Source organism: Neolamprologus brichardi, chromosome 22 (assembly GCF_056152115.1).
Source record: "Neolamprologus brichardi isolate AB-2024 chromosome 22, ASM5615211v1, whole genome shotgun sequence".
NCBI classification, from domain to species: domain Eukaryota; kingdom Metazoa; phylum Chordata; class Actinopteri; order Cichliformes; family Cichlidae; genus Neolamprologus; species Neolamprologus brichardi.
Window position 1 is genome coordinate 18,020,983 of NC_142124.1, and position 18,985 is coordinate 18,039,967.

The following is an 18,985-nucleotide window of genomic DNA, read 5'->3' on the forward strand; positions in this document are numbered from 1 at the left end:
CCTTCTAGTTGAACATGCCCAAAACATCTCACCTATAGGAGAAAGCCACCTCCGCTGACTGCTTTTAGTGTGAAGAAGTAGCAGCTCTACTCCAAGCGCTTCCCAGATGACGGAGGTCCTCACGCTATCTCTAAGGGACAGCCCAGATATTCTTCAGAGAAAGCTCATTCCTCATTTGTCAATCTAGTACAGGTGCTACACCAATCCATTTGTCATTCTACTACTCTGTGTATATATATATATATATATATATATACATAGCTATAGATATATAGATATGGGGTAGAGCAGGTCATCTAGTGATCAGAAGGTTGGTGGTTTGATCCCTGTCAAGTATCCTTGGGCAAGATGCTAACCCCAAATTGCTCTCTGATGATGAGTGTGAATGTACTTAGAAAGCACGATGTATAGAGAATGGGTGTGATTGTGGCATGTTGTATAGAGCACTTTAAGTAATCCGGGAGTGTAGAGCACGCTACTTAAGAATCTGTCCATTCACCCCACCTGTCAGACTGAGTTCGTGCTGTTATTTAAATGGAAAATAAAGCTGTAAGATAACTGTTTTTGACTCAGTAGAGAATTAGAGGTGAAACATGATGCAACAGAATCAAATAAAACAGAGAATGCTGTGGAATAGCAGCTCCACTGGAAACTACCCAGACATGCATGTGAAGATGCCCTTGATGGGGAGATTGTTGAATTTTAAAGGGCCCCTTTACCAGAGCCTTTGCTTACCTGAACCTGATTGGATGTTTTGTGTTTTATGCGTATTATTGATATTTACATATATATGTGTGTGTGTGTGTGTGTGTGTGTGTGTGTGTGTGTGTGTGTGCGTGTGTGTGTGTGTGTGTGTGTGCATGGGTGTGTGCGTGTGTGTGTGTGTGTGCTTGCGGTTTGTGTGTTTATTAAGCAAAGCCATGTTCTCAGGAAAATTCTTGCTTTTCACATAATTTAAGCACATCCTTAACAAGCAATCCCATTATATAACCTTATGGTATAAAAGGCCCTCACCCTCAACCTGTTTATCTCAATGATCCAAATAAGTCTAAATAAGTCAGCTACTTTCTTTTAATTGGTTGTCTTCCTTTTATCCTCTTGCCTTTGTCAGCAGCTATGTTAATGATGTTGACGGTGGCCTGCTCGGCTTCAGGCGTTGTTGATCAAATGCCAGTTAATAAATGGGATTTGAATAGCACTTGTTTACTGTCAACTCTCAGCTTATATCTGCTTCATTCTGTCTTTGTCCCCACCTATATGTGTGTGAGTGTGTTTGTTTGTAAGAGTTTGTGGGTGTGTGTGTGACTGTGTTACAGGTGGCCGCCCAGTAGGTGGGAAAATGCAGGAAGTCTGCTTGTCTGTGTCCACATGTATCAGACGCAGCATGTTTTTCCCTTTCAAAGGCGAGGTATCCTGTGTGTGTATGTGTGTGCGTGCATTTGTGTTTATGCATGTCGCCGATCACGTTGGGCGGCTGACTTCCAGGAACCCCTGCAGCAAAAACAGGCACTGTGTGTTTCCTGCTCTCGCACACCATTATCACAGGACACACACACACACGCATACACGGATCATTGCCCTATTCTCTTTTCCCTTGCAGGTTTCCTCAACGCCTATCCTTGTGCCTCCGGCTGTCAAGATGTTTCACTGTGATTGTCATGAGAGAACTTGCTCTCTGGGAGCAAACTAGAGAACACAAATAGGCGAGGAGTGACAGCATCCTCACAGCTCTGCCACTTTTTCTGACCACATTAGGTTGCTCACCTCGAGTGGGCACCATTTTTCTGCACCTATTCTGACCTTTGACGTATCTTATTCAGCTATGCGCTCACAACAGAACCTCCTTCCGTCCTTTAATCGTGACTCACATCTCATTTTCTTTTCCTGTCTCATTATCATTCAATATCACTTCCTTACCTTTCCATTCCTCACCTTCAGCATATCTATTCGCACATCCTATCACTCGTCTTGGCCCATTGCCTTTGTCAGAAGCTTGCAAAAGGACCTAGATGCAAAAATGTAAGTACAGCACGAGTGCTAGTGACACTATCTGTCGATATTGCCTTTGAGAACACAACCCACTCCTGAGACGGTGCAGATGACAAGTGAGAGATGAGACTAAGAAGAGAGAAAAAAGTGAGAAAGAGAAAAACTCAAAGAAAAAACTATTGCAAACGATTGCCATTAATGGCATCATTTTTCCCGCACGGTGATTGCATTGAGGAATTCACGAGCTTCACATTAACAATTCGCTAAATGCCTTACATTCAGCACACAACTGACAAATGTGGTAAGTTATGATGATGCTCCAAAATCCAGATGTTTTCCATTAAAAACACACAGTATGAGATTTTGTTATTGAAGTGTAACTTCTGGCCCATGATTTCAACCTAAATCAGAATGTGACACAACACAACATTACACTGTCACGTCATAGCACACTGTCCTCCAATTAAGTGATGCATAGAAGAGGACGACAAGTGTACAAAAACTGCAGAATAAAATAAAACACAATGGAAATGATTACAACAGAATGCTTTATGAGATGTTGTGAACAGGCAATGGTGCATGACTTGTTCAACCGTGCAGTTCAAGTCGCCCGGTTGTTATCACCGAGTTGTAAACGTAGCTTCTGCTCTGTACTTTCGCTGGCTCTGCGGGTGAGATGATTTCCAGATGGTCCCGGGAAAGTGTTTGCCTTAGGTTACTGCAGGCCAGCCAGCTTGTGCCTTTTTCAGCTGAGAGAAAGATGGAGGTGCAGTATGTGTGTGTGTGTGTGTGTGTGTGTGAAAGAGAGACAGAGAGAGCAAGAGGGAGAGAGTGTACATAAAGTGGAGACATGGCTCACACAGCTCTACTTTTTTTCTTTTTTTTTGGCTTCAGACATCCACACGTAAACCAGGTCCTCGAGCACCCAGCTGGCTGGATTCGGTCCATGACACTCAACTGTGTGTGTAAGTGGTTCAGTGGTCAAAGTGCTCCCCAGACTAAAAAACAAAAAACTAGATCATTTATTTAGAAGATAAGAAGAATGAATGCATGTTTCTATCCCCTACTGTTAATTGAATTTTGATACCTCGCTGTGTGCCCTTTCAGCAGAAGAGGGCTCAGTGATTACTCAGTTAAAGGAGCACCTGCCAAACCTCCAACAAGCAAAAACAATGCAGAAACAATGCAGAAAAATATGGTATTTACTTTGTGCATAAATTCATGAGAGCTCTCCTCATTGGTCGAAACATACCTAGAGTTTTAATGTGGAAGTTTCTGTCACTGTTTAAGTACAAAATCCTTTTCCCTGTCAGACCTGTGGAACTATATTTAGTAGCATTACAGAACATTTTCCACGTCAATATAACAAGATTTTTGTTTTTTTGCGTTTGAGATTCTGACATTTTCACTTGGGTTACATTTTACATGCAAATTGAAAATACAAATTCAAAATATTTTCAGCATGGTATCCTAACAAAAACTCGGAATTTTAAGCACTTGGATGACGCCTGAGGGATATATTTTTAAAAGAGTAGCCTACACTGGTCCGACTTACCCTTTAACTGAACTATGAAAGCTAATCGTGACTGCAATGGCTAATGATGCTGTTGAATATACATGTACTGGCATGTAAATTACGGCAGACTTGGAAAATCACCTACCTATCCAGTAATGACTAATGGACTTTTAGGGTTTTAGGGGCTACCTCGCTTCAAGTGAAAATCCTTTAATGCCACAGACACTAAAGAAAACACTTCTGACCGGAAACTGCGTTTTCCAACCTGTTTAGGGCACACAGATGCTGGCTGCTGCCCAGTCGCCCCCACCTCCTCCTCCTCAGCAGCGCTTCAGTCCCGCCCATCGCCACCTGGCTCTGCTGCGCACCGCCGACTGGAGGCAGAGTGTCGCTACTCCTCTTCCCCACGCCAACGGAGAAGCAGAACACAAGGAGCCCGAGTCCGAGGGTGTGTGGATGATTTTTTTCTCACATATAAAAACTGATTTTTTTTCCGGAATCGAAACTGACGCTTAAGGGATTTCGGAGGAAAGTAAGAAGACGGGTTTAAAAAAAGAAAAAGAAGAAGAAGAAGAACTCAGACAGGGTGCCCCTGCGCAGTACAGCATCCTCCCTCTGCATCTGTTTCTCATCTCTCCTCCTTTGCCTCTGCGCTTTTTACAAGATTCCCGATTCTCCCACACTACATATCCCCAGTGACTGATCACTTATTGCAAGCCGAGAGGTGCCCTTTTTCTTTCTTTTGTCGGAGTTTGAACCACGTTTCTGAGCTGCTGGGAGTATACCACCAGAGCCCCTGAAAGCTGGCTGGACTGTAGTTTTCGTCTTCCCGATACAGGCGGATCATCGAGGGGACCTTGCGCGGAGTCAAAAGGACTGGAAATTATTTAGCCCTCTCACATCGACGTGCCGCATGGTGGGAATTTCTGCCTCTTTTCAGTGTAAGTGTTCTCTCTATTAATTAATAATGTTAATATTTCCCATTATTGGAGTGTTTTGTGACTTCGTATGCACACGTGTGCGCCCGAATTACAAAATATATCACAAAATACCCAACACACCTAACTGAGATTTTGTTTTATTTCTACTTTGATATATATTTATATATTAATGTAAATTAAGCAGACTGCGCTGCAGTCCAAACCCCCCTAAAAATTATAATAAAATAAATACATAATCGCCAGGGAGTGCATTTCTTTTTTGTTAGAGAAATATGTTTTTATTGTCTGAGATTATCTGCAGATCTGTTTCACATAGAAACGGTGCGTTTGTTTTGTACATAATCGTGTTTCATTCTAATGGGAGAAAAAGACCGAGCAATCAGCGCTGATGTGTCTCACATAACATTTATCGCTCAAAAAATTAGAGAAAGTGAAAATACTCCGGCTATTGCCTGCTAATTATCTAGTAATGTAATTAATGAAGACAGTTGGCTTTCTAGTTTGTTTAACCAGCATGCTGCTGTCTTAATAAAAAAAAAAACAGCTCCCAGTTCACGAGCTTGTGCCCAAGATGCGCAGCTGTTCTGGGGCAACAGGCAACTTAAGTTTACGGACCAAGTCTCGTCATCACCTTCGTTTCAGGTGGAGCAATCTTCACATTAAGTGGTGATCTTCGAAAGACATACACAACGTCTTGGGAGTTTAAAAAATAAAAAGTCACATTTTTTATTATTCTCACTGCAGAAACGGAAACAAATATTACAAATATTTCCTGCAAGTGGTCAATAATAATCCTACTACTGACTACTTTATGTTTTTTTTGGGTTTTTTTTTTTTTTTTTTGGGGGGGGGGGGGGGGGGTTGTTTTGTTTTACTTGCGTGAGGACTTTGAACTCAACCTGAGCCTCTCAGTTCTGTTCAGTGTAGAGCTGCTTCTTCTAATCTTTGCATGGGAGTCCTGGAAAGCATTTCTAGAGACTTTGCATTTCAGACTTTGAATTTGGAGTACACAAAAAAGAAAGAGAGAAAAGAAACATCATCCGGAGCGCTGACACAGCTCTCAAACGCATCTTCTCAAACCCATGTGAAGTTTCCTTCTCCACCCGCTGCGACTTTGTCATCATCACATAACCGAAAATCTCCAAAAAACGGAAAACGGATTCCTTTTTTTCCCCTTTCTTTTAATGGAGTGGCATAGGGTTGAAATTAAAGGCTTTGGGCTATATTTACTCCAGTGGGAATCTTTTCCCCCGACTGGGAAAAGAACAGACATGCGGGTTAGGGAGGGAGGCTGCTATGGCACAACATGCTGTCGATGCCCGACTGTTCTCACGGCTCAGATTAGAGAGAGAGGAAAATATCTTCTGGAAAACCATAGGGCTTTGGACAATTTTTTAGGCATACCAAATGCTCCCGCACAGCATCGTACACATTTGTAGACGTCCAAGAGAGCGCTTGTTAAGCCCTGTCAAAGGCATCAAACAGATCAGAGGTGGCTTTAGATGAGCTAAATAAGGGCGACCGGGTACAGAATGAGCAAGAGGCACTGATATATACTGATCAACAAGAAAACAAAGTATGGCAGCAGTTTAAAAATGCTCCTCTCGAAGAGATATTTTATTGGGATATCATGATGCAGGTGTATCCTGTGTCTGTGATTCTTTTAAGTCATTGAAATGAAGATTCAGGATTATTTTTCATTCTGTCTTTCTTTCTTTTAAATCCTTGTTTAGTCTAATAATTTACTGCAGTGGCCATGCCAGGTGATGTGGTTGTTCTGGCTGTCATTTATTATGCCATCAGTTGTTTGTTTCCCATCCTTTTAACACTGGGACTTCCATTAAAGTAGTGACTTGACTGAAAAGACCATTACCTGGAGTGTGTGTGTTTACAGAGATAAAGAGAGGGGGGGTGGGAGTAAATGAAAGGTAAACAAAGCTGCTGATGAGGGGAGAGTAAATGATAAGTGCTGTTTGCAGGTTATCTCTGCGTTTGTGTGTGCGCGCACGTGATTGGACATGTGTGAGTGCGTGCTGCATGTGTGTGCACTGTATAAACAGGCTTGTATTAACGATAGCTGCTAAGTCTCTGCGGTCCATGCTCTCCAGCATTGCACTTCCAGGGGCCATCTGCCCAGCCACCAGCCTGCCTCACACCTGTTCTCCCTCCTCCTTCCTTCCTTCCTCCTCCTCCTCCTCCCAGCTCTTAGGCTATAGGGTCAAATGCATCAGACCGCTGCTCACACACATGGACGGCCTTGCAAAAAATGATGGCAGCCATTTTATTCTCGCCTTCACACGCAGCCAGAGAATCACACGTAGACGTACCTCTGGTTGGCAGATTGAACAAGTGATGCTGAGAAAGGCTGTGTGTGTCACATGCACACTTTCACAATGTGGCATAGATATCGTACACACACACGCACATATGCACACACACTCTTTGGTTTCACTGTTTTCCCTGTTTTTTCATGTTAAGCGCTGCTAATAGCTTCCTAGCAATTTATACTGCATATTTAAATCACAGCAACAAACAATGAATTACTGCTTTTAGAGAGATTTTTTTCCTGTCTCGCACAGAGTTACACTGAGACTCCAGTGCTGCGATGTAGTTACAAAGCACTTCTTTTAAGTGTGTCACACAGACGTTTGGATGCAGTCCAGGTTTGCTATACGGTGAATAAGTGATGATGACTCAACACAGTTCATATGCTGACTGTCTCTAGTTTAATACAATCCCCTTCAAAAGCAGCGCAACCCGGATCACCTGTAATGTTTTCGGCATTCTCAATTGGCTCTATCAGAGCCAGATTCTAACTTAACACAAGCTCCCTCGTTTGTATACAGCCTACAGTATATGCTCTAAATTATGTATGCTCTCAAAGATTTTTGGTTGTTTGTTTATTGTATAATTCAGTGCTTAGAATAAGTGGGCTTTCCTGGCGCTACTACTACTTGGGATTTTCACATAACTGCTGTGTCAATCTAGAAGGTCTGTTCTTATCTAACTCCACGAACAGCATGAAAACTTTACAATATTCTTCATTCTTTTCTCTGGGTTTCGCTGCACTTTTACCTCAGCTGCTGTTACTGCAGAAATGTGTCTAAAGATCGAGATGGTGGAGCCTTGGATACAGATTGGAACTGAAGCAATGCAGTCAGGGGGCAACTATCAGCTGCCGAACCGGATACTAAAATCAGTGTTGCATGCACTCCTTTAAGATGTATAGATCTTTTCTGATTATTCAGAGCTGTCTGTTATCAAGTCCCAGAGTGAATTATAGTGTGCGTGCACGTGCATGGGCATGCACATACGCATGAATGCTTTTGGAGATCGATAACCCCATTGATGGTTATCAGTGAGAGGGCAGTTCTCCTCACTGCTTATTGAATTTCATCGCCCATGAAAGAGCAGCGATGGTATAAAAAGGACTTGCAGGTAGGTGTGTTTGCGTGCGTGTGTGTCCGTTTGCATTGTATACGCGGCGCTTGTGTGTCTACACTCTCTTGTGCTTACAGAAGCAAGAGGTCTTTGTTTTATTGTAGCTGTGAGATGGCCTTTACAGGCTCTGATTTAATGTCAAAGTGAACGGTGAGCGCCACAAACTGATTTTATTGGCCTTGTTCGTGTTTTTACTCTGGATAACATAAGACTTATAGGTCAAGTGAAGAAGAGGCCGACAGGGAAGGGCCTCACAGTTCATAATTTTTCATGGAGGATTTTACCTTTCTAGCATTTTTTTTTATTATTATTTTAACTTCATTTTTCACTTAGCCAGAACCGATAATAGATTGGTTCCAGAGCACATCTAAAAGCAGCCGTGTCATGGGAGATGTAGTTTTTTCATATGTTTAGGGTAAATGGTTTGCTGTATCTATTGCACTCAGGTTTCTGGGGCTTAAAGTACACACTCAAAATAGACACGTCCAGGACAATATGAACCCACACACTGTCACACATGCAGAGCGCTTCCTCAGTCCTCTGTATACAGATGCGGATTGAGTTGCTAATTAACTCTACTTTCTCTAACTGTATCGCTCACAGACAGACCTCCACACAAACAAATGCACACATATAGAACCTCTCTCTTAGGCTTCTTGTCATGATGTCTGTCCCCTTGCTCTCGCTCTCTCTCCCTCGCTCTCTCTCTCTTTCTCTTCCACTGTTTATTTTCCTGCCTCCATCTGGAGTCGGCTGATATTGTAATCGCCCTAATGCACATTGCCTTCCCTTCTCTCTCTCTCTCTCTTAGTCACACACACACACACACACTTACTCAACACACATACATACAATGTGCCATCCTGACAAGCCCCTTTTCTTATTTCAAAAGATAAGCAACTGGATGTGATTGTGTGTGTGAGTGTGAGTGTGAGTGTGTGTGTGCGTGTGTGTGTGCAGGTGTCTATACAGTATGTCCAATGAATACAAAAGGACATACCCACGACTGTGTTTCCCCCTACACTCTGCTAAAGGTAATGATATTGAATGGGCGCTTCTTAGTGATGTGGAGCAGCGATAAAGTGGCCAAGTGAAGATGTTACCCTTTATCTCTCACCTTCTCAATATTCACCTGTCGCCCAATTTACATTTAAAGATTAAACAGAGGACCTGGTGGGCTGGGGGTGGTTTATGTCTTCTGTAAAGATTCATCTGAAAAGGAACAGAGTGTACTGTATGTAAGAGAGTCTGAACTGCCATCTCTAAGCTTTTCTTCGTGATTCAGCAGAGGCTTGAGATGCTATACGGTGGGAATGTCTACAAGCACAAACAGACACACACACACACACACAAACGCTCGCACAAATCCCGAGGACACACAGAGAGGTTTGATTGATGGGAAGTATGAGCTGTGAAGCTGTGCGATTAGGAGCCTTTTTTCTCCCCAGTTCACGAGAGGACAATTGCTGAAGAATGGACCAGTTTGCTTTGCTACCAGTCCATAAAACCTGACCATAAAAGTCGTTTTTTTGTGTATATGTGTGTGTGTGTGTATTAGAGAAAAGAGAGAGAGGCGGTGGAGTGGGCCCAGACAGACAGCGCTTAAAACAAACAAACAGGCAGGCAGAAAATCAGACAAATTGACAAAGAGAGACACAAAGAAAGAGGAAGTAGATAACAAAGAGAGTGAGAAACATCATCTCACCCCTGTCACGCTTTAGCGGTTCTTATCACCTAAACTGAGGTTGCTTCCTCTGTAAAAACTTCACATTGTTAACGCTGACCTAAATGAACCCGTGAGAATAATTCTCTCTTTTTTCCTTTTCGTTTTTGTTTTACGAAAAAGGACTTATGTAATTTACGATCACCACCTCGGCTTATCAGCTTGGATATTTGATTTACAGCTCGGTTCACTCTCATTAATTTTGATGTATGGATTTGGACAGTACATTTTATGAAAAGGGCAGCCGCTAGATTGGAGCCCTGGCTTGGTAAAAAGAAGTGTAATTAAGATCAGCAGACAGGGAGAGAGAGAGAAAGAGAGAAGTGTAGATCAATAGATGCAGACAGTGGACCCTCTGTTTTTTTCCCTCCGAGTATTGACGTGCTCAGTCAATTACATCTAGAGAGTAGAAGAGAGAAGAAGAGATGGGGATGTGGGAGGCTGTGTGTTCAAAAATGCATGTTAGCAGACGGGAGCGTGCGCGTTATATATTGCGGTGGTCTACTCTGGTATTTGTATACAAGCGGAGGTGCAAACAGCTAGCACCAATCTACACTGTGTTTCTTTAATATTCATAATGAAATAGAATCGGCACCGGCAGAGCAATCACGTGCACGGCTGTTTTTTTGGACGTCCAGTCGCTGCCAGCCTTTTATGTCCCATGGGCAGACACAACTAAATCATTGTTTCCTCCCCTTGCTGGTTAAAATCACACCACTACAGCCAAATAATGAGGCCCTTTTCTTTTGTGCTTGAATTTGACTTGCATGATGGGTATTGTAGGAAGAGAGGGCTTCCAGCTGTTGTCAGTTAGTGTCACAGACAAACAGGGAGATGGGACAATGGGACGACGGCCGGTCGCTCCATCTGATTGTCTTGTTGTCAAACCAACAGCAGGTGCCTCAAATGATAAACGCAGAGTGTCAATTATTTCAAGGGAGGGCCATTTTAGAAATTGGTTCAAAGAGAAAGAAGGAGAGTGGCAGAAGGGACAGTGGGGGTAACATAAAAAAATGGAAGGAGCTGGTCCATTTTCTCCAAATGGGGCCAAGTAAAAAGCCCCATTTTGTTTAACTTCTAGTGCGTCCCGTCCATCCTGTCCATAAAATTTCCGTCCCTATACATGACCGCTCACTGCAGTCTAACCTTAAATGGCCCGAATCATTGCTTCATTGCTAGCTGCCGTGCTAAGTGTTTGTTTGAACAGAAACAGAACAAAACCACAGTATATTTAACGGCAGTTGTATCCACCCAAAAATTGAGAATTACACTTACAGGCTTCGACCTCACTGCTGTTTCTCTCAAAAGGGATAAAATGTCTCTGAAAATGGAGAAAGCTCTCGCAGTTCAGTCAGACTGGGAGATTAGTTGCGAGGCTGTAGCTGTGTATCGATGAACAGATAGAGATCTGTAGAGCTCCCTCTCCTCACAAGTGTCCATGTGAATGTGTGTGTGTGTTTTTATATCTGCCTACAGTATAAAAACATATATCTTTTTGTCTGGCTTGCTCGCTGTCTGTAGTGTCATCTGATATACATCCATGACCCCAGCTGCTCTTATGGATTTGCGATTGACAGCCCTTTAATCAAGGCATCTGTTCCTCCCCTCTGTCGTACTCTAACCATATGGACGTGCCATCCTCAGCTGCGCATTTCATACTAGCAATAGACGATGGGTCTCCATGGTAACCGAACTCCGCTTTTAGAAATGGGATATGAATTATATGTTTTTGGGCCTCACATGTGCAGGGATGTACACACATGCATCTATATTGCAATGTACCTTGACATTTATAGTGTTTCATATCGAGTTAGTCTGCATGATTGTGGACCGCATCCCGCGGCACTCTCTGAAGTTTTATGGCTCCAACAGTGTGCAGACGTGTTTGCCTTCTCTACATGATAGAGCCATTTGTGGAAGAATCCAAGCTTTTTTTTTTTCCAAGACTTAAACAGCTCCAGATTGCGGCAAAACTTTTTAGTCCTGGTAACACTGAGAGCAGCACAGGAGGGAGAAAGGCTCTCACGGAGCAATGAAAATCCAAGATAGAGGGAGAGCATAAATCCATCTCCTTTTGTAAGGTACCTTTTTTTTTTTTTTCTTGCAGATGTTTCAAGATGTTTGGCTCAAGTGTTGGTAATTTTTTGCCCATCTGTCTTCTCTCCTCCCCCTATGTCTCTTTATCAACATCTGGTTTTCGGTGAGGCAGGGAAACAAGTATCCTTTATAAGCCAAGGGTTCCCAGTTCCCCCTCTGCTTGTGCTATTAACTTAACCTCAACTACTGCTCTCTCTCTCTGTGCACACATATTCACATATGCTAACCATTAGAAAGTCATACCATTCAGAAAATGTAATAACTTTCAGTTAGAGGCGGAGATAAAGTATTTTAGCTTTTTTTTTTTTTGTTCGCTCTTCACTTTTTCCATAGCTGCAAAGAATTCGAGGCCCTGGGTTTTTTTTATGCCTCCCCTGAGGGAGGACAAATTACTGCCTAGATGTTAGTTTGAGGATGCTTTAGTGAGTGGAAAGCCCCTTCCCCTTAAGCATTTGGGTTGCACCCCTGGGTCTCCATCTGCACCTCTTCTACACATTTATGAGTGACGAGCATAAAGCTGCTACTCGGGGTGATAGCAACAGAGATGCACTGCATCGTTTCACTTTGTAGGAATTTTATTTGAGCATGGATGCACACAAACATTTTGCCAGACACTTTAGCAGTGCAACAAAAGTACGATCTTAATTTCCTGTTTCCTCTTTGGCAGCATTAAATTGTCCACATAATAATTCACAGCTGTGCAGGGATCATGTACTGGAGTGCAGCTGCAACTTTATGTTTGCTAATGTAGCTATCTCACACATAGGACTGAACTACAAATATGTAAAAAAAATAATAATAATACACAGGTGTGCGCTTGCTAAATTGGTCTCTCATAAACTCAGACAGTAAGTGGCTGAATATGCAAACAAAGACAAAGCTCAGCACCATATGGCAGGGTTGTCAATCTAAAGTGAAGGCATGCAGAGCTCTCTTTGTGTTTGTTAGGTGGTCTACAAGTTTCTTGGTGTGCGTTTGATGTGATGAGTGATATTTTTAGCGTTATGTGGCATGCCATATTAACAGGCAGCCAGACACGCGCACACACACACACAAACACATTCTTTCGCTGCCATTCCTCGTCAGAATGAACACAACATACACGCACTACCCTTTCCCACCACATACCCTTGTCCTATTTCTCGTCATTTAGTCACTTAACAAAAGCACGCTGAGCTCATTGTTACTGCCAATTATGTTCTATTAAATCAGTGTTGTTCTTGTAACACAACACCGTCTCATAAAATTTCATGAAGTGAACATTTATACTAAAATACGGCATCAAATGCATTTTAAGACCACAGCATGCAACATTTTTACCACTTCGTCAAAATGAAAGGCGTCTCAAACTGTTAAGAAAGTAGAGCTTTGGTTATTGCCAGCCATATGTAACAAAAGAGTGTAGACAATGAAGACAAGCAACCAAGTAGGGGAGTTAAAAACTACGCGCAGCAGAACCGGAGACAATCTGCATCTGTTTCTATATTTAGATAAAACACGACTCTTTGTATTTGCCACTTTGCCCCAGGCTACATGATGCAGCGACACAAAAGCATGTACACACACATGACAGATGCCCCGAACTGCTAAAGACGCTAATGCATTAGTCGTGCACCGCCCCGGGCTTTTGCCTGGCAGGGCAATGACAAACCCAAGTCACCAGCTGATCAAGGGTAAGGGACACACACAGTACGCATGTACGTTCATCCTGATCCCATCATAAAAAAAAAGGATTACATTTCTACCTAAATGTAGCCAACATGTTTTAATAATTCAGTGCAACTCCTTAACACTTATTTCGTTGCTTTCTGTCTTTGACGATCTGTTCTGTATTTGATACTTGATATGGTGTTAATTTAAGTGGTTTTGATTCGAATGAACGAAGATGTTCACAGTCTGTCTGATCCAACCAACGTGCAACAAAACACAATAATAGTGTGTTGAAATGATTTTTGATCCTGGTTTTGGTTGCTTTTGTGTCTTGCAGACATCTGTTTGCTTGGCGCACTGAGTGTGCGTGTTTGTGTGTTTGCCCGTATGCGTGTGTTATTTGGGTCGGGTAGTATCTTCATGGGGAATTGATTGCAAAGGATTAGAGTGTGATTACAAAAGGGGTGGGGAGCAGAAGCAGATACTGGGGTGCGAGAAAGGTGAACGGTGACAAGTGCAGCAAGGTGAAATGGGGAGAGGCGGTAGGGGAAAAATTAGATATCCATCATGTGAGGATGTAAGGTGCAGACAGTGGAAGTGTCTTTTCTAGAATAAAAATATCTACTATTTTGCTCTCTTTTGTCTAAAATCGAGACAGATATATTCAAGAAATAATTATTTGAGATGAAATATTCAAAACACAGGGGCTTGGCTAATTATTGTAGACTAAATGCATTTGTTTAGGGCACGTTTCGTTGGATTTGAGGCGTCAGGGATAGAATAGCTGTGTTTTAGATTTTTAAAAAACACATTATTAGATGGGGAGAGTGAGGTTTTTGTGTTTGCAGATCTGATGTCACCTTGTTTGCCTGTGCCAGCTCGGGAACAAGAAAGAAAGTGGGAAACAGAGATGAGCTAGTAGGACATAGCTGTGAGTTACTTTAAACTGCTAAAGGGCCAAAGCCAGAAGCCACAGAGTCAAGCAACCATGAGAGACGGAGGCAGTGACAGACAAAGGACAGAGAGAAATGACTCATATACAATGTTAAATAACATTTATGAGTTTCGAATTGCTTAGCTCGGATACAAGCTTCTGCTTTTAGACCTTGAGCTGCTGTCTCGTTTTTTTCTTCCTCCTCTTTTAGACAGCCAGTAATGCTAAACTGCATTTGGGGAAAAATAACACATGAAATCATTCAAGCTATATTTAACCAGCCCCTGTCAAGGAGTTCACACAGCAAGCGTTTACCACAACTGCACGTGAGCACCAGTATATACTACACACATATATATATCTGCCCTACTGTAATTGAGAATTATAGTACAAGGGGGGATTGTGAGGTTAGGCGAAAATACTGCATGGTATGTGGATGTGGATGGAAGCTTGTAAAATGTGACATTCCCTGCAGCTAAGAGTACTTAGCTGAGACTGCTTTATTTCACGATAAAGAATAGTTGGTTGTGTGTGCGTGTGTGTTTTTTTTATATAACAAGAACAAAGACAAAACTGCTCTTGTGTGTGTGTGTGTGTGTGTGTGCGTGTGTGTACGCTGAAGAAAGCAATTTTGAATTTATTGCTTCGTCTCATTTGAAATGTGTGCTTTCATTCCCACGCGGCAAATTAAATCAGAATCTGGAATATGAATATGACAGTGTAAGAAAATTCATGAATCCACCAATACCATAAAATAGCCCCTGCACTAAAGGAAAATTGATATGGTATTAATTTCCCCATGAAAGGATACACTGGTGTATACGTGACACACAGACCTGAAACAGAAGCGATCTATTTCCTTTCACCACATATCACACGGGTAATGCATGCGCGGCACAGACGGATTTAGAAGCAGAAATACGTGTAGGTTATACATTCGTGTAACGCCGTGTGACGCCGACAATCCCTCTACCCCCTAAAAACCATCAATTCAGATGACGCTGAGAGGTTTAGATTTAGGACAGTCTGTCTTTGTCTCTATCTCTCTCTAGTGTCTGAGAACAGAAGTTATGGCACACTTGTGCTAGAGGAAGCAGCAAGGACACCGTGTTTTATTTTGCCAGCCAAGCCCAGTGACTCTAGTTCACAAAAAAAAAGATTTCATACTTATTTTCAATTTTTTTTTCAATTCAGCTTTAGCAAAATTGCTTTTGGTGTCTGTAATCATTATTGGCAATAAAGCAGCCCCTCCTAAGCACGACTTCCAAAGCCAAAGTCGGCTTTCTGTGCAAAAATATATTCAGCATATTTTTTTTAAGTTCAGCAGCAGCTGTATCTATCCTGCATTCCTGGCCTGTTTCTCTTTTTCTCTGTTTCCTTTTTGGTTCCTGCCATTGTCTCTTTATTCTTCAGTCTTCTTTCTTCTGTCACTCCGGCGATGACAGCCACCTATGAAATGCTAAAAAAACACTTTAGTACAATCTTTCTTTTTCTTTTCACCGCACGTGTATATATGTGTGTGCGCGTGTCCTTTGACAGTTGAGAGAGCATATCTGCTCCACTTGTTGTCATGGAAACAGTGGGCGCCATGTGCATGTGTCTGTGTTTTATTGAAGAGCACCCCCACCCCACCACCTCTAGCCCCCCTCCCAAAACAGAACTGGGAGCAGGTTCACATCACGACCTGCTTCTCACTCTTATGTAATTTACTTCTTCCAGTTTGTCCCCAGGGTTAATTCCCATCATTAGGTTCAGAGACCAATGCTCCTCTGGACTGACTCACTGTTTGGGGCTCCAGGCAGTTTAAGAAAGCCAGATAGGACACTTCACTTGCCAGGGTGGGTGCCAGGTCCAAAGGCCACTGATCCCATCGCCATTCTCCAATCCTGCTTCCCTCTTATATCAACCACTCCCCCATGCACCTTGCATCCTACTGTTGCTGTCCCAGCGTTAATTACCTGTAAACAAGCTTTAACTTCCTTAGAGAGAAGAGTAGCAGTGTGTGTGTGTGTGTGTGTGTGTGTGCGCGCGTTTGTGTTATTTTTGTATGGGAGCAAGGCATTTATCTGAACAGCTCTACTTTCTTTCACACAGACACAAACATTGTCCCCTTTACACACATCCTGACCCCAACCAACCATCCCCACCCTTTCCCTTGCTGCTTGGGTTTGCATCCTTAAGGCTTACACACACACACACACACACACACACACACAACCACCTCCTCTTCTCCCTCCCAGGTTTCTTCTGGTTCCTGACCAGCAGGGCTATCTCTGGATGGCCGGAGGTTCCTCTCATTCTGCTGGCCCATTGTGTGGCGAGCTGGGCTGGGCCCTGGGCCCCAGAGGCCGGGAGGGGAGCCAGGAATGGCCTGGTTCCTGTTTCTGTACTAGTTAAAGGAACTGTGGCACCATTTCCATTAGTCCCACATAATGGCTATGAAGCTGATTTTAGGGCTATTTTTGTAGAAACAGTCACATCCATGCAAGTTGTTTTCCTCGTTTTGGGGGAACTGTGGCTTTGATAAGGGGAATTGGGTAGCTTAATTGGATGCCTTGGGTGTTAAAATGACTTAATAACACAATTTGTTCCACAGCTGTTGCAGGACAAATCTGTGTTTTACATGTGCAAAATGCAGCCCCCAAAATGGATGGTTTTCCTCTTGAGCAGGATTTAGTGGGAGAGACACAAATAGGCAGCGATGATATATAAATCTCGCGCTGGCAGATATTTTTGTTGTTTTTAAAAAGACACCACCTTTGAAATATTTCTTTATGATTTTTGTTTGTTTGTTTTGCATAATTAAATCAGCAAACCTCTAAACCGATGCCTTAAAAATTTTAATTCCTTGCAACAATAACAGACACAGAGAGTTGTATTTTAAAGGATAATTTGTTACCTTTGGCCCGACGCTGATTTAATCAGCAATGTCTGACCTCACCGGAGGCAGTGATCCTCGAAGAAGCCTCAAAAAGTCCTTCGCCTTTCCCCACCTGTGTATGTGGCTTAGTTGACTGCACACTGTCACTACACACACTATTAATCACACACACACACACAGAGGCGTGCACACACAAACATGACCATCATGCCTGGTGGCAGCTCTCACTATGAGCAGTCCTCTCTGTGCTTGGCTCACTGTGGTGTGTTGCATGGAGTGCTACACTAGCTAGTGCACTCGGTTAATTATGACTGCCAAGCCGGGCTGTCACAATGATTCACTATGGAAAGACGTAAAGGGGGAGGAAGAGGGGGAGGAGAGGGTTGGCAGGTGTACAGATGTATCGTTAGCGCCACCTAGTGATGCAGGGCGAATGAAAAGCAGCTCTTGCTGAAGAAAGACTCGAAGGAGGCTCGGTTTTGACAAACTGTTTGTCATTCTGTCTGTATTGCTATGCATTTTTCTTTCCCCTTGTTTTCTCGCTATCATCTGTTCTTTTCAAACGTCCCCTTTTTCACTTTCCTCTCCTCTTCTCTTCCCTTCCCGTCTTCTGTATTGCTCCTCAATCTTTCAGCACCCTGGCACTCCCTTTTCTTGCCTGCTTGTTTCTTATTTTTTCTCCCTGTCACCACTCCTCTTGCCGATGTCAGTTGTGGTGTCTTGTGTTCTGTTGCGACAAATCAAGTGCTCCATTCATCTCCTGTCATCTGTGCTACAGAGAACTGTAAATGTGCGCTCTCTCTCCCCTCCTCTGTCTCCTCTCCACTTTATCATCGCCGAGCAGATCAGATTGGAACTGGGCCAAGTCACTCAGTGGAGGATAAATAGAAGGTGGCTGGGTGTGAGGATATATAGGACTGGTGGAGGTTACCCCAGCTGGAATTAAATGCCATTGTGTTTATATGGTTTGTTTGCTATAGGTCCTTGAGACACAGTGGTAAATGCATTAAGACTGCGGATTCCTGAGCCTATGTTTGCGGTGCTCTAGAAATCAAGCATCGGTGCAAAGCAACATCAGATCAGGTGTCAGTAATCTGGAGCTATTTTGTGCCTTCAGGTGAGAAAACAAAATTGGTTTGTGCACAACCATTAACAACTCTTTCGACAGTTAAGCAAGTGGTTTGGAAACGAGCAGTCGAGATTGGAAGAATTCAGCAACCCATCCACCCACCCACACACACACACACACACACACAGGGCCGCACACATGCATGCACCCACTGAAAAAAAGTCATTTGTTCTACCTCATTAGCATGTATTGTGGTGAGCGGGCGTAACACACTGAAAGGTGAAATGGGTCCGCCATGAATAGCACACCAGTCGGCAGAGGAGAGGGGAGGAAAAGGAGGGTGGAGGAGAATGGTGGGTGTGGAGGGCGGGGTGGGTTGGGGGGGGGGGGGGAGGAGGGGAGTGTCCAGATGGCTGGGGACCTGCCGCACACACAGGGAGCCTCTTGCTCGCTTTTTTTTTTTTTCCGCCCCTCTGCTGATTGCACCTTTTCGACTACACTCACTTTCACTCGCTCTCCTTTTGCAGTTCGCTCGCCTTTTTCTCACTTCCATCAACACACAGGCACACAAAGGCCAAGCCCATATGTAACCTCCCTTCCTCCAGAGTTGCTGCTCAGATGCAGCCGTCGTGCCCGCGCGTGCACGCGGACGCACACATCAAATATTCTCAGAGGTAATGTGTGTCCAGGAGGCAGAGAGCAGTTGAGTGCAGCCCAGTGGAGCGCCTGTTGTGGCCAACTGCA

At 43.3% G+C, this 18,985-nt stretch overlaps 1 protein-coding gene across 6 annotated transcripts in view; it reads left to right on the plus strand.

The window, feature by feature from the left end:
• The first annotated feature begins 3,905 nt into the window (after positions 1–3,905).
• runx1t1 (RUNX1 partner transcriptional co-repressor 1) overlaps positions 3,906–18,985 on the plus strand; it is a 57,071-nt gene continuing 41,991 nt past the window's right edge. For all 6 annotated transcript variants that reach the window (XM_035906526.2, XM_035906523.2, XM_035906524.2 and 3 more), the window contains exon 1: positions 3,906–4,446. Coding sequence is in view for 5 of the 6 variants with exons in the window: in XM_035906523.2 (XP_035762416.1) it covers positions 4,419–4,446 (28 nt within the window). In the remaining variant the exon portion in view is untranslated. The remainder of the gene's footprint in view (positions 4,447–18,985) is intronic.